At 36.3% G+C, this 23,576-nt stretch overlaps 1 protein-coding gene across 1 annotated transcript; it reads right to left on the bottom strand.

The window, feature by feature from the left end:
* Nucleotides 1-175: 175 nt before the first annotated feature.
* Nucleotides 176-22,728, bottom strand: LOC130415202 (centrosomal protein of 290 kDa-like). Its single transcript, XM_056740744.1, has 15 exons — nt 22,594-22,728; nt 21,939-22,480; nt 21,650-21,811; nt 20,456-20,585; nt 20,052-20,114; nt 19,620-19,715; nt 14,252-14,290; nt 11,249-11,769; nt 9,059-9,823; nt 4,206-4,302; nt 3,286-3,372; nt 2,667-2,693; nt 2,281-2,535; nt 1,665-1,691; nt 176-1,533 (listed from the first exon to the last, which is right to left on the bottom strand). The coding sequence occupies exons 2-15, from the start codon at nt 22,476-22,478 to the stop codon at nt 995-997; spliced, it is 3,348 nt and encodes a 1,115-aa protein (XP_056596722.1). The 5' UTR covers nt 22,479-22,480; nt 22,594-22,728; the 3' UTR covers nt 176-994.
* Between the last annotated feature and the right edge of the window lie 848 nt (nt 22,729-23,576).

The raw sequence follows: 23,576 nt of genomic DNA, 5'->3' as shown, positions 1-23,576 counted from the left end.
TATATCAGCTCATTTCATTTAGATCAATATGAAACTCCACTATGTCAATATGGCAGCTTCACTACTGTTGAAGGAAATGCTTCCTCCTTAAATTTAAACTTTGAATTGCTGTTTTTTTATGTAATCGTCTAAAAACTAAACATAATCCATGACTCCTCCCACCTCCTCCTTTAGATTAGATTAGATTCAACTTTATTGTCATTACACATAAATACAAGTACAGTGTAATGAAATGTAGTTTAGGTCTAACCAGAAGTGCAATTAGCAAGTGCAGGATATACGGTGTGAATAAATACAGAATACAATAATAGGAAAATACTTTACAATGGGAATGTACTATGAAAATATGACAGTCGGTATGTACTATGAACAATATAAACAGAAGTCTATATACTGCATTGATTGAAACTCCTAAATGTATTCACCCCCTCCTCTGTTTCTGTGTGTGTTTAACATGATCCTTTCCTCCATTCTAGTGATCTTGTGCGATATGTAGTTTTGCTTATGTGATCCTTTCAAACTTTTTAGCATATTTATATGAAACCAGCATGTGATCTGTTTTTCCAAGAATTGTTGCTTTAGACATCACCATAATTACTACAACATCAATGTATTATTTGAAGTTACCTCAAGTACCATATAAACAGGATGTATATACACACATCAGAATCAATGTATTAACATCTGGTATCATCAATTTACCACAGTACAATACCACCACTGAACACTTTTACTTATTAGAATGTTGAGGAAATAGTCTAGAGAATGAAATATATTCATTTGCTTCATTTAAATGTAGACCAAGTTGATATAACATTTTACATTTAAGAAAAGTGTCTTAGACATCCATGACATATAAGCATTAAAGTGAAAAGTAATTTATAGAAATTTGAACATAACATTCTGAACATAATTCTTATTCTTTGTAATTATTTACATTTTATTGTAAACTGTATTATTTCATCTTTTTCATGTTTGGATTTCTTCATTGATTCTAATTGACAGATCTGATGATCAATGGCTCTGAGTTTTTACCTTCATCATTCAGACTTGGGCTAAAATATGGATAGAGTTTCTCAGTGAAGGATTGATCAGTATAAGAGTAGATATGAGATCTGTTCTCCACATCATAAAAGGAGATCAAACCCTCCTCATAATCCACAAACACACCCACCTTCTGTGGCTCTACACTCAGAGACAGAGAGACATCTGGATCAGCAAAAGCTTTATATTCATTCTCATTTCTCAGAGCCACAGTCCAGAATCCATTCACTGGTGTCAGTGTGATCTCTCCCTTCCTGTCAACAGATTCTCTGACCACTCCTAAAGTCCACTCAGTCTTTCCCTTCACCTGAACCTCATAATAAAATCTCCCTGATGAGAATCCCTCCTTTCCCAGAACAATTACACCAACATTAAACCTCTTTGAGCTGTCTGGAAGTTTATTCTTTATTTCTCCAGTTCTCACTTGTTTCTCATCATCAGACAGAAAGAGAAGAGGATGAGCTGTATCAAGATCCAGAGTCACATCCACTGAGAGAGATCAGAGAATATGAATCACAACTGATGATGATGATGTTTGTGATATTTAATAAATAATGTGTCAGTATATAAATGTAAAGTATTGTAGTATATGAGTGAAGAGAGCAGATGACACACTGTACCTGCATACTGCTGCATCCACTTCAACACTGTACAGACACATGACAAGAAAACATCAGCACATCTCTGACATGGATTATATATGCAGAATAAACAAGCAGCTCAAAGCAAATGTTTTGCATCATGTTTTCTCTGATCAATGTGTGTGTGACCTTGTTTTTATATCACTGTTCGGGACAAAAACCTGAATGCACACCTACTCATGGGGACGTGTGTCACTGTTGGGACCAAATGGAGGACAACATGCTAATAAATTAATAGAACGATCTGATGGTTGCATTTAGGGGTAGGGAATAGAATATACAGTTTGTACAATATAAAAATAGTTTCGCCTATCGACTGCCCCCACAGAGATGTAATAAACCTGACGTGGGTGCGTGTGTGTGTGTGTGTGTGTGCGTGCATCTGCATGTGCGTGGTGATATTAAGAGGATCAAAGGGCAAAACTGAAGGAGTTCTACTACTTTGTGTAGCAATTTTAATAGATACATTTATTTCACTCAAGCACTCGAACAGACACACGCACACACAGAGAGAGCAATATTGATGCAGTATATAATCAAATATGTGTTACTGTAGCTCATTTGGTAGAACTCTGTGTATTTCATCTTCACCTACCCGCTTGATGGCGTTGTGTGTCTTTGTGAGCCTGAATACAATAAGCGGACACCACAAACAGGACAAGTCCCACAACCAGGAACTTATAAAATCTCCCTGATGAGAATCCCTCCTTTTCCAGGACATTTCGACAAGCATCAAATCCCTTCGGGTTGTCTGGGAGATCATGCATGATTCCTCCAGTTCTCACTTGTTTCTCATCATCAGACAGAATGAGATATGGATTTGCTGTATCAGGATCCAGAGTCACATCCACTGAGAGAGATCAGAGAATATCAATCACAACTGATGATGATAATGTTTGTGATATTTAATGAATAATGTGTCAGTATATAAATGTAAAGTATTGTAGTATATGAGTGAAGAGAGCAGATGACACACTGTACCTGCATACTGCTGCATCAACTTCAATTCTGTACAGACACATGACAATAAAACATCAGTCAATCTCTAAAATAGATTATAGTGTATATGGAGTATAAACAAGCAGCTTGTGTAAAATATTTTGCATCTATTTTCTTGGATCAATGTGAATGTGTGTAACCTTGTTTGTTGTACCACGGTGGGGACTTAAACCTGAATTCACACAACGGTGAAACAAGCTTTTAAATTGTACTGAACTATTATTTTTGAAAATTGAAAAATGCATTAAGTTTTCTGATGGTTATGTTTAGGGCTGGTTATGTAAGGGAATAGAGTATACAGTTTGTACAGAATAACAATCATTATGCTGTCCCCTTGGAAATGCTTCCCTGTAGCTCAGTGGTAAAAGCATTGCATTAAAAATGCAATATTGTGGGTTCGATCCCAGGGGATTGCATATACTTAAGTATAAATTTAAAGGAAAATGCAATGTAAGTCACTTTTCTGCTAAATGCATAAACCAGACATGAGTGTGTGTGGAATCATCTCTATAAAGTCACATACTTTACTTTAATTTTAAAATAGATTTTCATTGCATTCACATTAGATTCTGTAAAGAGCATTTGATCATTCTTTACTAACCAGCTTTACAGCGAATTATGTCTGTCTCCAGGTCACAATCTCTCTTCTTCAGCTCAGTGATTTCCTTTTGTAACAATTCAAGTCTACCTAATGTTTCCAATAATAAGACAGAGGTTATCTCATATGTATCTTGTGTTGGGCAATTCCGTATAACTGTCAACATAACCATGAAGAAATTAAGGTTTTCTCAATGTTTTTTAATATGCTAACAGCATAGGTATCAACATTTGGTGATTTAAATACCCATGTGAGGTCTCTCTTCAAGATTTTAAAGCCGTTGTTTTATTTTTAGTTCACGATTTTCATAGTCAGCTAAGTGCCATTTTCACATCCATAACGGTACATATTGCTCATAAAATTAAAAACACATCAATCCTAAAATAAAGTAACTATTTGGTGTTCTACGAAGGTATTGTTGGGTATTTTAGCTTCAGGGTTGTGCATTTTAATTCACAGAAATCCTACAAAAATGGATGTCTCCCAAAAACTGTGTCCTTTTTTTGTCACATCCATAAGGTGTGTTCATTTCCTTCTTTTTTAAATAGAAAATGTATTCATAGACTGAAATTTCCCTGTTGTTTAGACTCCATCAACAAGGGTTGAGTAAAACATAAACAGATGGTTCAATATATTCGTAACAAATAGATTCTCTGAGCATTCATGTCACATCCATGAGGCAAATTGTCACGTCCATAACGTTGGAATTGCCCTGTAGCATTTCAGATTGCCCTGAGATTATCAAAGATAATATCTACTGTGAAATCTAAGCCATGCTATTTGAAAAGATCTGTAGACTTACTATCTGTCAAAAGTTGCCTATTTTGTTTGTATTCGAAACTTTATTTGCAGCATTGATGCAAAAGTTAAATAAATGTAGCTCATTTGGTAGAACAATAAACTCTGTGTTGATATTCACCTACCAGTAGCAAAAAGGAGCAACACTACCAGGATAAATCCTATAACTGTTGACAAGCGCAAATCCTTAAATGAAGACCTTTTCTGACTACTTAAGTCCTCCTGAAAAAAAATACACAAATGCATACCTGTCACGAATTTTATGTAGCATTTTAGCAAAAATCTTAAATGCATACTCAGCCAAAAATTAAAATTCTGCCATGAATTACTCACCCTCAAGTCGTTAGATAACCTAACACCTCCGTTCATCTTCAGAACACAAATTAGGATAGTTTTCATGAGATCTGGGAGCTTTCTGACTCACCCATAGGCAGCAATGTAACCAACCTTCATAGTGTAGAAAGTGAGTAAAGGCATAGTTGAAATAGTCCATGTCACTCCAGTGATTCATCCTTGACTGTTTTAAGTGATGAGTAAGCATAGGCCTACGTTTGATTTTGACACTGGTGGGGACATAAATAAAATAAACACTGTCTCTGAATTAAAGGTGTGATGAATTAAAATCATAATTTTAACCCGAGCTTTTGAGAGGGACGCGTATTCACGCGAACATCACGTAAGTGTCAGAACTGGAAACGTTATTGACGTTTCCAGTTATGGACACCATGCCCAGGTTCTGGAATCCACCTATTGATAGGTTGAACACCGCCTCAATAGAAAATTATGGACGACTACTTCTCTTAAAAAAACTGTAGGCCTACTATGCGTCACTCTTTGTTAGAGTGATGTGCCCTGTGCACTATTCGGACCTAGTCATTTGTATCAATTGCATAGATTGTCTGTGATCTTAAGCCAGTGCGAATCGCCATCTCTGTGATTTGGTGGGCTCATATATAATTTTCAAGGTTTCAAGGTTAAATTCAAGGCTTTATACACCGTTTGAATAATACTCCGAATAACGGAGGCTGGAATATGAAGTGTTTTGGTATTATTTCGGGTACTGGGTGATATCCATACGTTAACGGGAGTCTCCCGTTTGTTTATTTATCGTGGAAACTCGCCAAACATTTCAGATCCGCGATCGCAGTGATCTTTTGTCCGGTTCCGGATCACTGGTCTCAAATGTTGACAGGCACGGTCATATATCATTAAATGCAATTCAGGTATAGGCCATACAAACTACAAAATGCGCAAAGCCTCGCCATCACATCTGGGAAATAAGTCAGTAAATTTGAGTAAATTCATGCCGTGCGTTTGCGTCACATGAAATACTGATGTGTTGAGTTGAACGATTTTTTTAAACGCGTGAAATTCACTTCATTACTATCGAAAGCCAACAGGATCACTATCCGCATGCTTTAGATCGCCATATTGTTTGATTTATCTTCCCCATAGATTAATAAGTCAAAACAATTGAATGAATAAGTATAGCCTATGTGTGGTTTTACTGCTCACTGAACGGACTGCTGGCTAAATGTGGAGAAAGGGGATTTATTCTAAACTAAACATTCTTTGTCGGACATGCTATGTTTTCTATACCTTATTTGGTATAACAGGTGTCTTATTGTGCTCTATATAAAGATGTTTCCTCCCTGAAATAAATGATTTCAAAAGCTTGATGCCTTTCTGTGTCCTGTTTTTGGAGCTCCCAGATCTGCAGAAGAATTCTCTCACAACATCCAACCTATTTCTGGTTTGATTTTAAGGGTAATCCAAAACATAGAAAGATATTAAGTGTTCGAAAGGAACCTGATTTTTAACACATATTAATATTAAAACGCCGATTTCTTAACGATTTCTGGTGCTAAATGAATGTCATACTCCACCACAAGTTTAAGTAAGGCCGTGCGCCAATCGACGTTAAGTTAACGTCTCACGTCACTCAAAATGCAAACTCATTTGCTAATAAACATAGCTCCTCCTCTTCTGGGTTTGTGCGCTCTAACTTTCTTTAAAATATCTTCTTTTGTGTTTATACGGATTATACATTATACAGTCATACAGGTTTGAGAAGTCAAGAGGGTGGGGTTGCAGAAGTTGTTAAAGTAGTACGCAATAAGAAGTCTAGATGTAAGCTCGGTTGACTTGCAGTCGCACGCTGCATCTTTTGGCTTGTTCGAGTCCCACTTAATAATTAAAAATAATCACCTTAATAATCACCTTAATTTAAATTGTATTATATGTTTTGTTGAGTAAAATTAATTTTATCTAAATGCTCAGCTGAAAGTTAGTTCCACACACAGTATATTGTCAGTCTACTCACGGAGGTAAAGGGCAATGTGTCCCATAGGAAATGTGAGTGGTCGCGTGCTAATGACATTTAATTGGGCAGGTTATGTGCGTTGAGGTGGTTATTGAAAGGCTGTTGGCGAGGGTGTCTGGACGTCGTCGGGAGCGATTGAGAAATTTAGAATAAATTGTGTGTTGTGGAAAAAGAGCTCTTATTCCTACTTTCTTTATATATTAATCACACATTAAATGCTGAAATATAAATACAAAAATCCCTGTGACACAGAACATAACAAGACCAACAATGTAAAAATCTGCAAGTGGTCCAAGCGGGACTCGAACCAGTCAAAGACGCAGCGTGCGTCTGCGCATATACAGAGCCAACCTATAGACTAAAAGCAACGACTTGTATTGCAAGTCGCATAAGCATACTCAGAATTCTGTAATCATTTACCCACCCTCTTGACTTTTCAAACCTGTATGACTGTATAATGTATAAACACAAAAGAAGAACATTTAAAGAAAGATAGTAACAGAAAACCGTTCGTCCACATTGACTTTTTCTTCATACAATAGAAGTCATTAGGGACCAGTGGTAGATGATGACAGAATTTTTGTTTTGGGGGTGAACTACCTTTAAACTACCAAGTCATGACCTGACTTAATTTTACATATTAGTCTTACATATATATTTTACACATTGTTTGCTGGAACATACTGCATTAGTTATATGTTTTTTCTTTTCAGCATATTTTTCTTTCAATTCTTTCCATTTTTTGTTTACCACAAATTTAAGCTGGACATGGATTTGGGATGAAATGAGCCTCCGACATGCTGTAGAGCGCGCAAACCCAGAAGAGAAGGGGCTATGTACACTCACCTAAAGGATTATTAGGAACATCATACTAATACTGTATTTGACACCCTTTCGCCTTCAGAACTGCCTTAATTCTACGTGGCATTGATTCAACAAGGTGCTGAAAGCATTCTTTACAAATATTGGCCCATATTGATAGGATAGCATCTTGCAGTTGATGGAGATTTGTGGGATGCACGAAGCTTCCGTTCCACCACATCCCAAAGATGCTCTATTGGGTTGAGATCTGGTGACTGTGGGGGCCATTTTATTGCAGTGAACCATTACACCACCACCATAATTGCATTACTGAGAAATTGAACAGGTGTTCCTAATAATCCTTTAGGTGAGTGTATATGAGCTAATAAGTTTGTATTTTGAGTGACGTGTGACGTTAACTTATTGTCGTTCGCCGCACGGCATTACTTAAACTCGTGGAGGCGTATGACGTCAATTTAGCACCAGGCGGAGTGAAGAAATTAATACGGTGATCAAAAGCATGCGAATTGTGATCCGGTTGGCTTTCGATAGCAGGATGTCCTATTGCATCTGCATTGACCTGACATGTAAATAACTCCCGCTTAACGCTTCATTCACGTTTGTTGGGAACACAGCATTCCAATGCACGTCCGGAAGACCATGTTACGCATGCGACGTTGCTGCCAATAGGGAAATCAGAAAGCGCTGTGTTCGAAAAATGAACGAAGGTCCTAGGATTGTCGAATGACATGAGGGTGAGTAATTCATAACAGAATTTTCATTCTTCGGGAGAGGTATCATTTTAACAATTAGCAGACTCTCCTGAAGACGTCTTAACATGGGCCTCTCTAAAAAGATGCAGGGTTATATTAAATCCAGAATTGGGTCAAAAAGGGATGAACCCAGTCGTTGGGTTAAAATGTCAACCCGTCTACACCACACGTCAGCGGCACAACGCGACAATACAATTTCTGTTTTTAAAGGGGTTCTGTTGTCTTCTGCTGCGTCACATCACGCTGCTTGCATGCCCCGTAGACTTGAAACCGCAGGGTGTTACGAATCTCAGACGTCACGCCCGTAACCAATTGGACGAATAGGCAACATAAGGCCGTGTTCACACTTCACTTCTTTTTTGACAAGAAAAGGTATACAAGATCTCTTTTTTAGTAAAAAAAAAACTCTTGTAGCGTTTGGTTACAGATACCAGCCTAACGCCATGACTTCGTAGGCAGCGTCTGTGCACGAAGGCAGCCCAGAGAAACAAATAGGCAGCTTAACTGAAGTCTATTTGAATTAGAAACAGAGATCGTCTTTGCAATAACTAATCAAATATTTAAAAACTACATTACAAATTTCTCCATAGAAATGCAATCAGAAGTTGTTGAAAGTGAACATTAAACTTGCATTTAAACAAAACAATGCTCCTACAAGCCTTTCAGCTGCCATTTTATATTTTTCGAGCTTGAGCATTTTCGACCAATCACATTCCTCACTTGTTGTTATGGAAAGGACAAGCCTCTTTCATTAGCTGTGAAAAAGGAGCTTGACGTAGGGTGTTTTTTCAGAAAAGTGGAACTTTTTTCAACCTCAAAAGACGCTCTCAGCTACAGAGAAAGACGCATGCACTGGCATTTAAAAAAGCGCTCAGGACGTTTTTTAAATCACTTATTATAATGGATTATAATGTAAAACAGACGCTAGCAGCTTTAAAAAGGAAGTCATGTCTGAACATGAAAAAAAGCAACCAAAGTTCAGTAAATTTAAGTTTGTTAAAATATAAATGCAAATATTAATATAACTCATTGAAGTCTTCTCAGATATGAAAGACCCTGTATGAGTGATCAGAGACTTGACCTGTAGGATGCGAATACAATTTTCAGTGTGTGAGATCTTCTGCTGTTGCGCAATGTTTTTCTTCTTTAGCTCAGTCATCTCCTGATCTCTAACTGTAATGACATTTTCATACTGTCTCTTTTCTGTTATCTGCTTCTGTTTCAGCATCTTCAACTCAATGTCTTTCATATTCAGCTGAGTGATTTTGCTTTGCAGATTTTTAATAACATCTTTATCCATTTTTTCTGCTGCTCTCCAGTTTTTCCTTGTCATCTCCAAGTCATTGTTTCTCCGTTTGATGTTTTGCTCCAGTTCTTTAATAAGATGTTTATTTTGTGTCTCTGTTGCTCTCTGCTCCTCTGCTATCATCGCCAATTCATGGTTTCTTCTCTTCAGCGCAGAAATTTCCTCATTCAGATCTTTAATGAGATCTTCATCTCTCTGCTTCTCCTCCATCATCTCCATCAGCTCAACGTTTGTCTTCCTAAGCTCTTTGATCTCCTGATTCATATGTTTAATGACACCTTCATACCTGTCTTCGGATGCTTTCTGCATTTCTACCTTCATCTCCAGCTCAATGTTTCTCATCCTTAGTTCAGTAATTTCCTTCTTCAGATCTTTAATAAGACTTTTATCTTGTGTCTCTGCTGCTCTCTGATTCTCTGCTATCATCTCCAGCTCAATGTTTCTCTTCTTCAGTTCAGTGATTTCCTGCTCCAGATCTTTAATGACATCATGTTTCTCTGTTGCTCTTTGCTTCTCCTCCATCATCTCCTGCAGCTCAGACTGACATTACAAAGCAAAAACATGTTATATTAAACATGATAGAGTATTGTAAGACAATAACCTTTAAAGGGCCGCAAATCCAGGCGTTTTCTCCAATGTAAAAATAGTCCCCAGAATGTCTCTGTAAAGTTTCAGCTCAAAATACACCATATACCTTTCATTACAATATTTTGAACATGGCCATATGTGGCTGCAATGGAAAACATGCCGATTTTTGTCTGTCTATTTAAATGCAAATGAGCTTCTGCTCCACTCCCTGTATGCAAAATATGACGAAGAGCGCTGACAAATGTGCTTTGGATGACAACAAAAAAAAGAAATATAGCGGAAAGCGCAATAACGTCTTTAATGCCCTATCCAACCAACACCATACACTTACTGCAATAAAAATCACCTTAATGCCTTGTTCATAAATACGAATTAAAGTCGGGGTGTCCGATTTCCGAATTACGTTTGTTAAAATAAAGTTTGGCTGAGTAAAAAAACACCTTGTTGCTAAGCAGCAGTAAGGTCCACAGTGCACAGGACAGACATTAGTCGAGCCGAGCACTGATGAGGAAAACAAAAGATGGGGTAGGGGTCCATTTGTATTGGTGATTTGAAAATAAACAACGGCTAACAGAAATCGAACACCCCGCCTTTAAATGGAGAAGACAAAAACATAGTTAGAACAACATATGCTGTATGAATTGTTGACCATTGATGATTAATCATGTGCATGCATATTACTAACAGACATAACACAGATACAGGCAAAAACATGCATTCAGACTACTTGTATATGACAGACTGGTATGAAAAGATCAGCAACCAGGTTGTCTTTCAAATGCACACTTAGGAGAAACAAGAAAATTCTGAACTCCCCGAGAAAGACACTGCCATAACTTTCTTTCGTTGTAATGAATTAGCGTTACAGAAATTATGTCGGTCACAAGTATAACACTCGCAAGGCCGGCCTCAACCAAGCCCCCGCCACCAGCGTCTTCATTAGATCCTCGCCCTTTATCCCCGGACTTTTAGTTACACTACACTTCCCAGGACTCAATGCACTCACTCATCAACACTGATCATTCAAAGCTGGTGAGCGGTCATGGGCAAGCGTAAATCAATGTGACATCAGATTGTTAGGGCATCCCCAACAGCCTGTTTTGTGTCAGTGTTGTGGTTTAAAGTAGATTACAAAATAGATGGATTTGTATAATTACAGGGTGTTTCTGCACACATGCTGGCGACTTTTAAAAGTGCATTTTCTAAGATTGCGGCCCTTTAAAGAAGACTTACAGCATATAAAAACACTACCAATAGAAAAATTATTAATAAAAAAAAAATGTTAGCACTTGACAATGTTGTGAAGCATAGAAGAAAAAGAGATCTACGGAGGAATAACACATATTTCTGATCGAACTCTAGCTACAGTATACTGACCTCTCTTATATGAACAGTGTTGTGGTTCTTGTGATCCGTCACAGTGCAGATCACACACACACATGTCTGATCATCTCTACAGAAAAGTCCCAGCGGTCTGTCATGTTTCTGACATATATAATCCTGCAGATTCTTCACAGGATCAATCAGTTTGTGTTTCTGTAATCCTGACACTCTCAAATGAGACTCCAGGTGAGTTTCACAGTAAGAGCTCTGACACACCAGACACGATTTCACAGCCTTCAGCTTTCCTTCAGTACAGATGTCACACACAACTTCAAATTTCTTTTTATGTTCATCCACAAGTTCTCTGAGTGTTGTATTAATCTTGAGATCAGGTCTCTGGTCTAATGTTTTGTTACAGTTTGGACATCTGTAGTCTTCACTGTTGTTCCAGTATGTATTCAGACAGATCTTACAGAAGTTGTGTCCACATGGAGTGCTGACTGGATCACTGAACACATCCAGACAGATTGAACACAGAAGTCTCTCAGTCATTTGATCACTAAAAGATGACATCACTGGAAAGAGAAATTATGAAAGTGCATCACAAACATGTCTGATTATCAAACATTACAATATGAGAGTAGTCATTCATTTGTATTCCCAATTATTGACTCACTTGCGGGTTGTTCTACATCTTCTGGTTTCTCTTTATGGTGAAGTTGATGAAGATTCTGTCATCAATCTTTCCCTGTTGAGGTCATTTGAAAAGAAAAATCACGTTATGTCATTGAGTTTTCAACCAAATATTGCATAGTTCCCTATTATACAATACTATATTAAAAATTATAACGTAAAAAATTAAACTGTGTAATGTAAAAATTTTAAAAGACCATTTAGTCTTGAACTATATTCTGAAGGTAAGATGTCCTTTGAGAAACACTCAATTGTCACGATTTGCGTGGCAAGACATGGCGTGGGAACCCAATTGCAGGCAGACACAGACGGTAAAGGTGGTAACAAGGATTTATTAAAATAATAAACACAAAACAAAGACCCACGATGGGGTAAAACCAGACAGGAATAAATATATAAACTTTAACAACAAAGGACACTGACTGATTAAACTATAAAACAAACACTGGAAACAAACACTAAACTAAAACTTACTAGACACAGGGAACAGGAACAGGGTAAGACGACGGCATGAAGAAGCTATGAAACAGGAACATGTACTAGAACAGGTACGAGAAACAAGTACAATGCACGAGCACGGGACAATGAACATGAGGACTCTTTATAGGGAACAAACACAGGATCATAACAAGAAACAGGTGCTGGGGATTAGCACTAAGGAGAGGCTGACGAGGGACGAGATGTAGGGAACAATGACGAGACACGAGAAAGAATCATTCAATCTCACATAAAACCATAGATGCCATGACTCCACTCAAATAACACGAATAAACATGACATGATAGTGGAATCATGACACTCAATACTGTAGGTCCCATATAAACACAAAATATTATTCAGCTCATTCTTTAAATTTAACAGATTAACAAACTATAAGAATAATTTAGCTTGTTTTCTGTAAATGTGATTTACACCTGCAGAATTCTTCTTCAGTCTGTCATTCACTTCCTGTTTCTTTAGTCAAGTTGTGTTAAAAAAACAAATGACTTTGCTTTACAACCAATAAGAAACTTTGAATTCAATTTCAACAACATTTAAGTACTAAACATCCAAACAGTTGATTATTTGATATGCTAAAATCGGCTAAAATCCAACTTTCCACATACTGTAGTAGATTACTTGAACACTAACTTTATAACTTTTTATAAAGTCTATCAGTCGAGGACAACCTGTGTTTTACAGTATTTCTGTCACTTACTTGTGAGTGAAGATCAGCTGTGTTCACTCTTACAATGTCTGAAGAAATATTCTGTTGTTAAATTGAAAGCAGATATTTTAGTCTGTCGTTGATCCTCACTTTCACTTTCACCAACACTGCGGTGACGTCATCACTCCACCCATTACATCACTCACACAGATCACATCATCTGTTCTTAGACAGACAGACCCACATCTGATACGAGTTATTTGTTTTACACCGAGTGTTGTATCAGAAGAGAGAACATCAGATTTGTACAGTATATTTTTTAAACATGTCCATCATCGGAAGAGTAAAAATTTAGTTTAAAACCACTCTGTATTCTTAATCCACAAATGACACAGAGTCAACATTTATATTAACATTTTTAATAGTTCACAAGCAAGAAGAAACACAGTTTGTGAGTAGAAAATCATAAACAGAAAATTATTCAACCACACGTCGTTCAAAACCTGTATGACTGTTCCTTCTATGCAGCACAAAAGAAGATATTTTGAGAAATGTCCCAGTGGTTTTGTGTTCATTTGCCGTAGTCAATGGGGTTCAGTGTTCTTTAGTTACCAATGTTCTTTAGTTACCAATGTTCTTCAAAACATCTTCTTTTGTTCAAGATATTTCTTACAGAAGAAAGTCACAATGTACATGTTTGTAATGACATGAGGATGAGTAATTAATCTGATGTCCTTAACTGAACATCTCTGTGTTCAATCTTTGGACAACACGTGTTGTATTACTTTCAAAACAACTTGTGTCAGAAATCAACACAATGTGTGTGTTGAAATTAACACATGTGTTGAATAAATGATACAAAACAGTGTGTTAACATTAACATATCAGGTGCTGAGGAGTTTTAATACAGAAACAAACTTTAAAGAAAAATGTTCAAATTATTGGACAAAACAAGTTTACTAAAGGAAAAACTAACACAAAGTTCACACCAATAAGTATTCACAATAAGTTCCAAATTTTGATTTGTCTTCCAAACCCCTTAAAAATCCTGTTACAGATTGTAATAAAACACATCTCTTCACATTTCTGATTACTAAAATTATTATTTAAACCAAGAGTTAATGGGGGTTTACAACAAAACATTAAACATTTATTCTTTAATTAAAAGAAAAAACTTTATCTCAAACACTTAAACACATAATATATTGGCTTTCATTAAAACAGATAACATTTGCGTTCCTTAAGTATCCCCAAATCTGTATAGACAAAAACAACAAAACATCATCACATCTCTGATATGGATTATTTATGCAGTATAAACAATCAGCTTGTATAAAATGTTTTGCATCATGTTTTCTCTGATCAGTGTGTGTCGGTGACATTGTTTTTATATCCCGGTGGGGACGTAAGCCTGAATCCACATCAATTTATGCGGACTAATGTCCAAAATGGAGGTCCCCACGGGAAAACAAGCTTATAAATCATACGTGATATTTTTAAAAATATAAATGTGCATAAACTTTCTGATGGTTAGATTTAGGGTTGGAAAATAGAATATGCGCAGTATAAAAATCATTACACTTATGGCCTGCCCTCATGAAGATGTAATAAACCAGACGTGTGTGTGTGTGTGTGTGTGTGCGTGTGCGTGCGTGTATATGTGTGGTAATATTTACAGGATCAAATGACAAAACTAAAGGAGCTCTCCTGTTTTACGTAGCAGTTTTTATAGATCCATTTATTTCACTCAAGCACTCTCACAAAAACATGCACACCCAGAGATTTGATTTGACATTTCATTCTTCAGTCTCTTACAGTAGCTCTAAACCTAACCATCACACAAACCTTTGGGCATTTACTGATTAAACCAAAACTTATTTTGAACAATGAGTCTGAGTCTGTTTAATAGAGAAATCTAAAAGGCTCTAAAAATGTATGTAGCTGTAATATGTTGTAGCTTCTGACTGTATAGGTGATGTTTTTCCAATGGGGTTGCCCATTCAGTATTAAAAGTTTATGATAAACAAATTTGTATTACTATCCTCAAAGGGGGATCAAACTTGAGACTCCGCTCCAGCCCCAAGCTCTCTCATCACATCCCCCCACCACCAATTTTTTTGTGCCAAGGTGGAAGTTATGAATGTGTCATGGGCAGCCGCTTAAGTTCAATGTTAATAAATAACAGAGGCAAAAATGAGTTGCTGATGAGGATAAAGAAGGATGCCAGTGTAGTAGGATACAGCATACAAACAGATGTTATATGTTCCCCAATAGCCAAAGCACAATCTTTTGTATGAAACTAGCTTCTCGGCGGCAGTTTACCCACCCAAACATCAACCTATAATGGGCCTTTTGGCAAACCAGTCACGCGATTAAACACAACCGCATGCTGCACCCAGTGGCGCAAAAATGGGGTCTGCTGTAAATGCGGTGCATAGGGGCGGCGCACAAGGAATGGCGCCATTGTGCCAAAATATTATTTAACGTTTTTGTTTTATAAAACGTTATAAATAATAAAAAATGCTACGAAAAAGTAATTATCTAAAACGTTTTAGTTTCACCTTTGTATAGCATTTAAACGAGTTCAATAAACATATATTTTATTTAATCAAGTTATTATGTCAACCAATCACTCTTTGACAGTCAAATGACCAAATGAATCGAGCAAGAAAACTTCCCAAAGCGCAGAACAGGACATGAATATGAAAACCAAATAAATTGACAAGTAAAAACAATGTCCAAGTGGATAAATATCGATTATCATTGCTCTGTAGCTTTCCTGTAGCTCAGTGGTAAGAGCATAAGATCGTGGGTTCGATCCCAGAGGATAGCATATACTTAAAAACAAAGGATCATGCAATGTAGAACGCAAAGCGTCTGCCGTAAATGTAAATGTAGGGAGTTCATATCATAATTAAATGTCAGTTCACCTCTAAGTCTTTGGTGCTCATAAAATAAATCTATGTTTGTGAAGGAGCTTTATACATTCTGGAGAGTCTGAGAAGGTTGTTAAAGCTGTTAAGTCTCCCACTATCACGCATATAAGATAGTAATTGGGATCTTCATTACATGTCGGACACTTTTACCCCATATGAGGATGCGAGCTTTGCAGTTTGAATGTCAGGCCAGTGTTCTTCACATAACGAGAGCTGATACGTCTTCTGCAAACAGGGGGCAACACATAGCACTGGAGAGATTGCGTGTGGACAGTATAACATTGATTGAATGACAGAGACAGGAAAACAAGGTTTGTTAACAAAAGAAAAGATTCTGCGTTCAATGTTAATGAGTTTGTCTTTGTTTTACTTTAGTGATGTGCTTTCATAAAATGTGAACGACAAACTGAAAATGTTTTAAAGCAAGGAGGAAATCCAAGGATTTTTTATTTATTTGCGTTATAATGCTGTTAAATGCATGTAAATGCACAGTAAAGGTATTTTTAACATAGGCTATTTTATTGTTGTTTTTAATAAAATATTAATGAACCACAAACTAAGCATTCATTTTAAAGTAGGCCTATACCGTTTGTTTATTTGCGTTATAAAACGCGACTATGTCATGAGCTACGCTACGTCTTATTCGTCTTATTCTGATTGTGTAAATAATACTTTTTGTTGAAGGAAAGGGAATAATCTTAATTTGAAGATCAAAATAAGTTTATTTCCTCACCAGCACATATCTAATGGGCTACAACTCGATTGTTACTTATATTTGAGATATTTAAAGAAGTTGTATTGTTTTAAACTGGAAAAGCATTTTTGTTAAAGGTTTAAATGTCAAAATTCTAGACTACATAATTTAAACTCACATTTCATAGAATACAATAAGCAACATTTGGGGTTTTATTTAGTTATTATAAGCAAAAGCTCAAATAAAAAATAGTTTAGCCTTTTATCCGATTAATAAAAAAACAATCGTCCGGTTATACGATTATCAAAATAATAATTTGTTTCCGTCCTAATTAATTGTGTATGTCTGAACATAAACTTTATGTACTTTTGCAACTTTGCTCCTTTGTTTCATTAGTTTGTAGATTGTTATTTATCTTTTCAGAATTCAGAATCTGTAACACTGTGAAGCAGTTGGAAAAGTGATTCAAATTAAACCTTTATGCTTCTGTTATAGATGCAAATATTAATGTCACCTTCACATGATGTAGAATATAAAGGAAATATACAACTTGTCTGCCGATTTTTTATCTGTTGTGTGTTTTCACTAACGCCGTGACCCCATGAGACAGTTTTGTTGTCTGTCACAATTCAGTCTATGTTCCCCTGCGTTTTGGAATATTAGTTTTCCTGAGTTGCTGTTTCTTCATATAATTTTGCAGTTCATTCTAGTTTCTCTGATTTATTGGTTCAGTGTTAATTATTGTCAGGTTTCCCTTGTTTGCTCGTTTGTTATCCCATGTGTATATATTGTCATGATTCCACCATCATGTCATGCGGTGGAGTCATGCCATTGCCTGGGGTTTGGTGTGAGAAAGACATGGCTTTGTTTATATTTTGGGTTACCATGCTCTTTCTCGTGTCTGGTCAGTGTTTCCCGCCTTCTCGTTTCAATGTTGCCTTACCAATAGTGTTTCATTACCCACACCTGCCCCTTGTTAATTATCCTGTGTTCGTTCCCCTGTAAAACATCCTCGTGTTCATTGTCTCGTGCTCGTTCATTGTATGCTGTTCGTTGTACTGCTTGTGTACGCTGTAGTGTTTCATTTGTCAGTCTTTGTTTCAGTGTACCTGTATTCTGGTGTTTTCATGGATTGCTTTTGTCCTTTGTTGTGTTATTATTTTATTACGTTGTACTTTGTTTCTTGTTTAATACTAAATAATACTGCATCTGGATCCGCTTTCTACCTGGATTACTTATGTTACAGTCATCATTGTAAAAGTAACGTAATTAAAATAAAAAAGTAACGTATTAATGTTTTCATTTATGGAGAGTTAATTTGTATTGAGTATAAATAGCCCGGCCAAGGCAGCAATGCTTTTCACAGTAAGCGAAAATAGCTGAATTTGCTTTGGATTAAGAAGAAATAATGGTTAGATGGTATTTACTTATAAATATTTGCAGATAACGTTACTATTTCCACCTGAATATTGTTGTGAATTAAACATTATGCAATAATAACAGGGTGTAAATAATTATACTTAATTATGTCAACTTTTTGAATTATTAAAGCCGTACACCTACCCCTAACCTTACCCTAAACTTTATGAATGTAAGGCTTGTGTCAAGGTGTCCACATCCCGGGAAACACAAAACTTCATCCAATACAATGAACTCCCCACAGGGTTTGCATCTCCATCTCAGACAGCATACAACAATGATTGATGATAACCAACTCACACCTTTACATCTGTCCTCTTCTCCACCTCTCCTCTCTCTCCAACTGAACTCAGAGCAATTCAAAGCTCGCACATGAACTGGATATGACCAATAGCATATCTTATATGGACAAAGAATCTTCATATGCATATTTTGCGTTTTGAAATGTCTCAGTGCGATTTGTACAATGGTCTCATATCCACAGCAGTGGAACAGATCATAACATAGGTTTGAGGCTTTAAAGTATTCTGCTCACTGTTGAGGTTGTGTCTTCATGCAAATGCCCATTTGTGGCCTGATCATATCCAGGACAGAGTCCTTTACAATGTTATATGTTGTTGTGTGGAGGAAGGGTATTTTGGTCGGAGTATTTAAGGGAAGCAGGCAGAATGTTCTGGGGAATTCTTACTATGATAAACCCATTGGTGCTGTTTGTGAGCCTTCAGAAACAGCACTGTGTTTTTTCCGATCAGATCATTTTCTTCTGTCAGGTATGCGTCTTAGACTCATAGACTTATCTTTGAGGATTTGATGTTTTGTTTTCGTATTCTCTGAATTGAATTGTAATTGGCAAAATAATAAATTGTCATGTTTTAATTTGTTCTGCATTATTCTGAGTTTATGAACTTAAGTAAATCACACTTTATCCTTTGTTACCGCAAATGTACGTTCAGGTTAGTGATGGACTTAATTCCTGTACTAAATTGCACATATAATTTAGTCTGTTTCATCTATAATAGTATTCGCTCTGTCCTTGTTGCTTTACCCTCTCGCAGGGTTTTTTTCTTCTGTTTTTGCGTTATTAATTAATTTTTTTATGTTAAACCTGCCTGCACAGGTTCTCTCCTTGTCCAATCCTGACAACATCTTACGCCTCTGGAATAAAATTTTGACATGCCGTCGTTCTTACACTATTTTCTATTCCAATCACGTATTGGTGGGCAGATCCAGTGCAAGTAGTCTCTGCCTTTAATTATCTATTTTTTAGTTTTTCTTTCGCTCGACTTCAGGAGGTGCTACAGGTGCATCACTCACTAGGCAAAAATTTCTCTTTATTTATTTTCTCTTTGGATCTTTATATTTAATGTTAGCATTGTCTTGAATCATTTCTATCATGAAACCTAAGAAAATATCCCATAAAGTGGTCTAAACTATAAAAAGCCTTGGAAGTTCAAAACAGAAGTTTTAAAATATTACATTCAAATGAATATTTTATATATATTTTAAACTCTGGAGTGTATTTGAAATATCACTAACCAGCTTCACAGCGTCGCAAGTGTAAGTCCAGCACCTTGATTCTCTCCTTCAGTTCAGTGATTATTGTTTTTGAAAGCTGAAGTCTTTCTAATGTTTCTGAGAAAAAGACAGCAGTTATTTCATATGTATCTTGTGCAGCAGTTCAGCAGAAACTTTAACAATCACCAGACTGTCCTGAGATTAGACAGAATAAAATCTACAGTCAAACATCTGATCTCTCAACATGAATCTTCAACATGGATCTCTCTAGTCTGAGCTATGATATGATATTTAAAAAACTTTGCTCTCTTCTGTCAACAGTTGCCTTGTTTGTGTATTTTTTTGTGCACAAAGAAACTTAATTTGCATCATTGATGCAGTATTTAAATAAATATATGTTCCTGTAGCTCAATTGGTTGAAAAATAAACTCTTTGTATTCAATCTTCACCTACCAGCTTCACGGCGTTGTATGTCTAAATCCATTTCATTGTTTCTCTTCTTCAGTTCAGTGATTTCTGAGAAAAAGACAGCAGTTATTTCATATGTATCTTGTGCAGCATTTCAGCAGAAACTTTAACAATCACCAGACTGTCCTGAGATTAACCAGAATAAAATCTACAGTCAAACATCTGATCTCTCAACATGAATCTTTCAACATGGATCTCTCTTGTCTGAGCTATGCTGCATTATTTGAAAAAAAACTTTGCTCTCTTCTGTCAACAGTTTACTTATTTGTTTATATTTTTTGCTCACAAAGAAACTTAATTTGCATCATTGATGCAGTATTTAAATAAATATATGTTCCTGTATCTCAGTTGGTAGAATAATAAACTCTGTATATTGTATCTTCACCTACCAGATTCACGGTGTTGTATGTCTTTATACGACAACAGGACAAACAGGACCCCCACAACCAGGAACCAGAACTTATAAGAATGCTCAGATGAAGACTTCTGCTGACGACTCAAGTCATTCTGATGTTTTTCCTAAAAACAAAAAAACACCAGTGATCTCATATGTATCTTGTGCAGCATATCAGCAAAAATCTTAACAATCACCAGACTGTCCTGAGATTAGCCAGAATAAAATCTGGAGTTAAAAATCTGAGCTCTCAACACAAATCTTTAATCATGGATCTCTCTGGTCTTGGCTATACACATTATTTGAAAAACGTTCTACTCTTACACTCCGTTCAAACAACATGCATCAAGACAATAAAACAAAGGTGTTTGTCGTGTCACATCGTGACACGTGAAGTACAAACAGAATTTCTGTTTATAATGGGCTCTATATTTTTTTATTCTAATCTCATCACGCCGCTCACGTGCACTGCATACTGTAAAAGAAATTACCATAAAATCAACAGTATATTACTGGAAACAAATATAGCCAATAAGCTTCTTAATTTTAAACCACAATACATGTACTGTTAAAAACTACAATAGTTTACAGCATTTACTGTATATTAATTTACTGTATATTTATACTGTTAAATGAATAACAGTACTTTTGTCATATTTTAAAAAACCCCAAAGCTTCTATACGGTAAAACATATTTAAAAAAACAGCTATGATTGTGTGAGAACATGAGAAAACATTTACAGTGTAGACAGGGTGTTGCTATCTGTCAACAGTCTTATTTGTTTGTAATTTTTTGCTCACAAAGAAATTTCATTTGCCTCATTGATGGAGTATTTAAATAAATTTATGTTCCCGTAGTTCAGATAGTAGAGCCTGGAACTACAAACACTAGTTTCGCGTCGCCTTTCATACTGAATGTCTGGAACGTATCCCGCTTGGCCAAGGCCCGCCCAAGAGGACATATGACTGACAGGTAAAGCATCCAGTCAAGTTTTGTTTCGTGCCGGTGTACATTCACAAACTGGTCAAAGTTAACAGCAACAAAATGATTATAAATGTATGCCATGTACAATTAACACAAACTTAGAAAAGTGGTATTTAAAAAACATTTATGTAAATATACTTAATAAAACTTCTTGAAGTCTCCTCAGATATGAAAGTGACTGTATGACGATAGAGATCTACAGACCTGTATGAGGAGGAGATCATCTTCAGTGTTTGAGATCTTCTGTTGCTGCTCAATGTTTCTCTTCTTCAATTCAGTGATCTCCTCCTTCAGATCTTTAATAACATCTTCCTTTTGTTTCTCTGCTGCCCTTTGCCTCTCCTTCATCATCTCCTTAAGTTCAGACTGACATAACAAAAAAATGAAACATGATTTTCTAAACAGGCTGGGGTGTTTTTAGTCAATAATCTTTAAAGATGAGTTACAGCATGAAATAAACATTTCAGCAGTTGACAAAATACAGTATTCTCACCTCTCTTAAAGGAACAGTGTTGTGGTTCTTGTGATCTCTTTCAGTGCAGAACAGACACAAACATGTGTGATCATCTCTACAGAAGAGCTCCAGAGGTCTGTAATGTTTCTGACATATATAATCCTGCAGATTCTTCACAGGATCAATCAGTTTGTGTTTCTGTAATCCTGACACTCTCAAATGAGACTCCAGGTGAGTTTCACAGTAAGAGCTCTGACACACCAGACACGACTTCACAGCCTTCAGCTTTCCTTCAGTACAGATGTCACACACAACTTCAGCTTCAGGTTGTTCTTCATGAGATTTCTTCTTATGTTCATCCACAAGTTCTCTGAGTGTTGTATTAATCTTGAGATCAGGTCTCTGGTTGAATGTTTCTTCACAGTTTGGACATCTGTAGTCTTCACTGTTGTCCCAGTGTGTGTTCAGACAGATCTTACAGAAGTTGTGTCCACATGGAGTGCTGACTGGATTACTGAACACTTCCAGACAGATTGAACACAGAAATCTCTCACTCATTGGATCACTGGAGGATGACATCACTGCAAAGAGAAATTATGAAATTATGTAAAAAACTTACATGTACAAAAAATACAATGTAAAAAAAAATCCTTATGACAAAAGGCTTATGCTGAGTTCTATTTCTGTCACTTACCTGTAAATGAAGATCAGCGGTGTTCACTCTTACAATGACTGAAGAAGTTATGTTGTTCAAAGAGATCAGTAGTTTTAAGCATCAACATCGATGTTTAACCTTCCAGTTTGACAAAACCTACTTCACCAGAACACAAACATTATAAATATGTTCAGGACAATGGGTGTGTGCTTCACCTTCTCTCGTTGCTACGGTTATATTACAGGTATTTACATACATGTAAACCAGAAAGTTCAGTCTATTTATAAGACAGTGCCACCCATATGTTTTGTCCATCTGAAGACATTACAGTGTTTATGTCCCCTTAAGCACATTTTAAACATATTTTAAAGTCACTGGAGATAAAACATTAGGTAAGGTATATAACATGTACAAGTCACATTAATATTTACTCTTAATAACTTAAAACACCATATTACACTCTCTGTAGACTTGCCAGGATCTGTCTTAAAAAAAAAACTTAAGCAAATGAATATCGATCTTTTAAATGCCTAATGCAAACATGTACATATATTTAAGCAAAATGTTTTTAGTGGACGTTTTTGGCTGAACATCTGAAGGTTCTCTGCTACATGTTATAAAAACAACAAGAAAAACGTTTTTTATAAAAACATTTGAGAACCAGATGATTCTTTGGAGACCCAAAGTGGTGGTTCTGTGGCATCATCAATATGTACATTTCTAAAAGAAGTCTAAAGTGTGCAATGTCCTGTAAAAAAGGTCTGACTAAAAACACAGTCTACAGAGTTGATTTGATTTTACCTACCGGCTTCACTTCTTAGTTTCTTAGTGTTTCAAAAGCAGAAGAACATCAACAGGGAATTTCCCGCATGAACAAGAAGCCACAGATGAGATCTGATTCTCCCAAACAACAGTGAGATCAATTGGAAAGCAGATGAAGACTTTTGCTCATGTATCCAGTCTTTCATGTGTTTCTCCTGAGAAAAAGAAGAAAAAATATAATTCTGTGAATGTAAATGAAC

This window comes from Triplophysa dalaica, chromosome 25, assembly GCF_015846415.1.
Source record: "Triplophysa dalaica isolate WHDGS20190420 chromosome 25, ASM1584641v1, whole genome shotgun sequence".
NCBI lineage: Eukaryota > Metazoa > Chordata > Actinopteri > Cypriniformes > Nemacheilidae > Triplophysa > Triplophysa dalaica.
Note: the sequence above shows the minus strand (reverse complement) of the source record. Positions and strands in the feature narration are given on the sequence as shown.